The sequence below is a fragment of the Elephantulus edwardii genome, unplaced genomic scaffold (genome assembly GCF_000299155.1).
Source record: "Elephantulus edwardii isolate Elephantulus edwardi_28Jun2011 unplaced genomic scaffold, EleEdw1.0 scaffold00164, whole genome shotgun sequence".
Taxonomy (NCBI): Eukaryota; Metazoa; Chordata; class Mammalia; order Macroscelidea; family Macroscelididae; genus Elephantulus; species Elephantulus edwardii.
This window is the reverse complement of record NW_006399914.1, coordinates 7,693,456-7,697,702: the sequence shown is the minus strand read 5'-3', so window position 1 is coordinate 7,697,702 and position 4,247 is coordinate 7,693,456. Positions and strand designations below refer to the sequence as shown.

General features: G+C 38.4%; 1 protein-coding gene across 2 annotated transcripts in view; it reads right to left on the bottom strand.

Annotated features, from left to right (window-relative positions):
* Window positions 1–4,247, bottom strand: part of TMOD2 (tropomodulin 2 (neuronal)) — a 90,408-nt gene that overhangs the window by 28,997 nt on the left and 57,164 nt on the right. The window contains exon 7 of one of the 2 annotated variants that reach the window (XM_006895322.1): window positions 3,137–3,244. The exons of the other annotated variant lie outside the window; for it this stretch is intronic. Coding sequence (XP_006895384.1) covers window positions 3,137–3,244 — 108 coding nt within the window. The remainder of the gene's footprint in view (window positions 1–3,136; window positions 3,245–4,247) is intronic. 2 annotated transcript variants of the gene reach the window in all.

Sequence of the window (4,247 nt, the reverse complement as noted above, 5' to 3'; positions counted from 1 at the left end):
TTGGTGGTCTGTTCCACAATCAGCCCCCGGCCTAGTTTTCACAGCTAATATTGAGCTTCTCCAGTGGTTCCTTCCACAGATGTGATCGATCTGATTCCTATGCATACCATCAGGTGAAATCCATGTGTATAATCAGGTTCATCCTGGAGAGGGTTAAACCAGGCTTCTCCTTGGAGTCAAGGATTCTGAAGCTTCATCTGACATACCTTGGACAAGCTGCAAGAAGGGAATAATCCTTGGAGAAGGACGTCATGCTTGGGAGTGTGGAGGGACAGCACAGAAGAGGAAGCCTCTCTATGAGGTGGATTGATTCACTGACTGGGGTAATGGGTATAGGTGTGTCAGAGACTGTGAGATTGACACAGGATAGAGCAGGGTTTAGGGCTGTTGTATATAGGGTCACTGAGTTGCAGGTGACTTGATGGCACATAACAACAACAATAACAACATCTTACCCTTACCGTGCTAATTTATTAAAGGAGAAATTAGCAATACGGCATTTTATTACTGCTGTTGTTGGGTGCTACTAAGACAGTTCTGACTCACAGTAACTTAGAATAGAATTGCCTCAATGGGTCTACTACATTGAAATCTTCAAAGGTGTAGATCATCAGATTTTTCTTACTTCGAAGCCATTGGTGGATTCAAAACACTGACTGTTATGCTAGCAAAAAAGCACATAAGCATGGTGCCACCAGGCTCTTTACATTAGTACTGTTGTTGTGTACTGTCAAGTTGGTTCTGACTCACAGCAATCCTATAAGACAGCAGAAAGGCTGTTTTTACATACATACATGCACATATATCAATTAAATGAAAAGAAATAAGGATTATATATAACATAATGCATGAGAATGATCATATGAAACACAAGGTGAATGAAGAAATGTGTGAAATATAATGTATATCAAGTAAACACAATGTATACAAATTTTGTATATAAACCAATATAAAATATTTTTAATATAAAAAAGCAAGAAGGTAAACAAATTGGAAGATAGTCTTAACATATATACAAATTATATACCCAGTTTAGTTATTAGTTCTCAATTCTTGTTATCAGTTATTGGAACTCAAGTTTTCCTCTAATATTTTTATCATCATCAATAAATGAGGTTATAAGTAAGAAAAAAAAAAGAAAGGCTGTTTTTGAGACTATAATCTCTATGGGAGCAGACTGCCAAATCCTTTTTTGCAGAGACAATGCTGAGTTTGAATTGGTGACCTTTTGATGAGAAGCCAAGTGCTTAAACACTGCAACACCAGGTCTCTCTATTATTATATAAACCAAAACTACACTATCAAGTCAACACTAAACCACAGTGCCCAACAGGGATAGAGAAGAACTATCCTGTTGGGTTTCTAAAGGTGCAAATCTTAACAGAAGCAGACTGCTTGATTTTTCTCCTGTGGAGATGCTGTGGGTTTAAACCACCAACTTCTCAGTTAACAGCTTAACACTTAACCCACTATTCCAACAGTGTTCCTTAGTAAGAACTAATTGTCACAGAGTTAGAACTTCATAGAGGACTCTCCAGCAGCATTTGGGAGACTGTAAATTATACATGAGTAGATCGCTCATCTTTCTCTATCTGAGTTTCTATTGGATTTGAACTGCCAGAGAGGTACTTCCTTTGGATTAACAGCACGACTCCCTGTGGATTGTGCCACCGGAGCTCCCCCAACGATGAGAGTAGATGATGTATGTTGAGCACAGAGCTCAGTCCTGGCATTTAGTAATTGTTCAATAAATGTCAGATAGTAATTGGAAAAATAATTGTAATGGCAAATTGTTGTGGTATTTGTCTAAGTCAAGGGACTTCCTTATTTAGATGAATTATCTAAAATGCCTAGTAGGAATAAAGTTTTTAACTAATTCCTTTCCACCCTGTAACCCCAACATTCTGGTTTAACAAGTGTCAAAAGAAAAGTATTTCAAAACTTCTTGTTATGTGCCGTCGAGTCGCTTGCAACTCATAGCAACCCTATGTACAACAGCTCTAAACTCTGCTCTGTCCTGTACCAATCGCACTGTCTCTGACACACCTACCCCCATTACTCCAGCTACTGAATCAATCCACCTCATAGAGGGCCTTCCTCTCCTGCGCTGTCCCTCCACCCTCCCAAGCATGATGTTCCTCTCCAAGGACTGGTCTCTCCTTACAACATGTCTAAAGTATGTTAGACGGAGCCTCAGAATCCTTGCCTCCAAGGAGCTGCCTGGTTTAACCCTTTCCAGGATGAATCTGTTTGTTTTCCTAGCAGTCCATGGGTACCCTCAATACTCTTCTGCAGCACCACAGCTCAAAGGCATCAATTTTCCTTCTATCCTCCTTAGTGTATGAAATATTTTTTTAAATTAGTCCATTTCAAAGACTCAGAAACATATATACTTTACCATTTCTTACCTGTGTCAAGTTTCTGTAGAATTTGGGGATCATTATAATAATACTCATTGACCATGAATCAATGTAATTGGAAATATAAAACTTTAGGAAATAAAAAGATCGCAAACTTTAAGAAATATATACATCGTATACAATGTATACAACAACAAGAAGTAAAAAAATAAAATGTGAATTATCTGTTTCATTAAATGAGTAATCTAATCTAATCTTTTTCTCAGAAATGTAATGCTGATAACATTTTCATTAATTTGAAGTGCCTGGCAGTTGGGTTCTAAAGTTTTGCCACCTCATCATAATGAACTTAATGTTAACTATTTGTCATTGTTGTTAAGTGTCATCGAGTGAGTACAACTCATTATGACCCTATTCTATAACTATCATCATTTCTCTAATGTTCACAGATTTTCCAAAGGCATGTTTTTTAGGAAGTGGATGCCAATCCTCCTTCCAAGCCTGTCTTAATCTGGGAGCTCTACCAAACACTGTCCACCATGGGTAACCATTATGGCATTTGAGACCCCAGTGGCATAGCGTTCAGCATCACAGCAACCCCAAGTTACCTCAGTAACAGACCAGTGCTGTACCTCTTAGAAGAATGTTCTTCCCAAACACAATTAACACCAGACCCTAGAAATTTAAAATTCCTGAGATTACAAATTATTAAAGGAAATTAAAAATAGCTTCTAATGCATTAAATATTTTCACATATTTCTAGGAAGTTTACTCACAATTGCCACAGGGTCATTACTGCGAGTTGCAGCCAAGCTGAATTTCTTCACGTGAATATTGGTCTCCAAAGCCTTTGCAAATTCCTTCAGGGTTGGAATTGGAATGTTCTAAAATGGGAAAGGCACAGAGAGTTGAGGGATCATTCTGTAGCCCTTCCACCTCACGTTAAAGACTCATGATTTTACCATAATTTACATGTTTAGGTGGTTAACAGTATGCTAAAGCCAAAACCAAATCTACTGCTGTGGACTCGATTCTGACTCATGACAGTCCTTCATTGTGTTTCATGAGAAATGCATAAAATATAGAAGTTATCAGTGATTTAATTTTACAATCAACACTCAAGCAACAGTCAAGAAATCAAGAGTTGCTCCATTGGGAAAATGTGCTGTCAAAGACCCCTTTAAAGCGCTATAAAAAGCAAGGATGTCAGTTTAAAGACTAAGGCATGTCTAATGGAAGCTATGGTATTTTCAATTGCTTCTCATGCATGTAAAGGTTGTACAATTGAATAAGGAAGGGAGAAGAATTGATGCCTGTGGTGTTGCTGAAAAAGTACTGAATATATCATGAACTACCAAAAGAACAAACAGGTCTACCTTGGAAGAAGTGCTCCTTAGAGGCAAGGAAGGTGAACTTTTGTCTTACATACTTTGGGAATGTTGTAAGAAGGCATTAGTCCTTGGAAAAAGACATCTTGGAAAAGGAGGGTCAGCAAAGAGTGGAAGACCCTCAATGAGATGAACTGACATAGATAGTAAAAATGGGCCTGAGCATGGCAGAGCTCATAGGATGGGCAGGACTGGGTAGAGATTCAATCTGCATGCGGTCACTATGAGTTGGAGTTGACTCATCAACACCCAGGAATGACTACATGAGAGAGGAAACAGCCTCATTTTTTTTTTCTCCAATGGGTTGGCAGGTGCATTTAAACAGCTGACCTTTTGATTAGCATTCCTATATATAATCTCCTACATAAGTACATATAATCTCCTATATAACTCCATAATGTTGTTGTTATGTGCCATTGAGTCACTTGCGACTCATAGTGACCCTATGTACAACAGCACTAAACTCTGCTCTGTCCTGTGCCAATCGTACTGTCTCTGA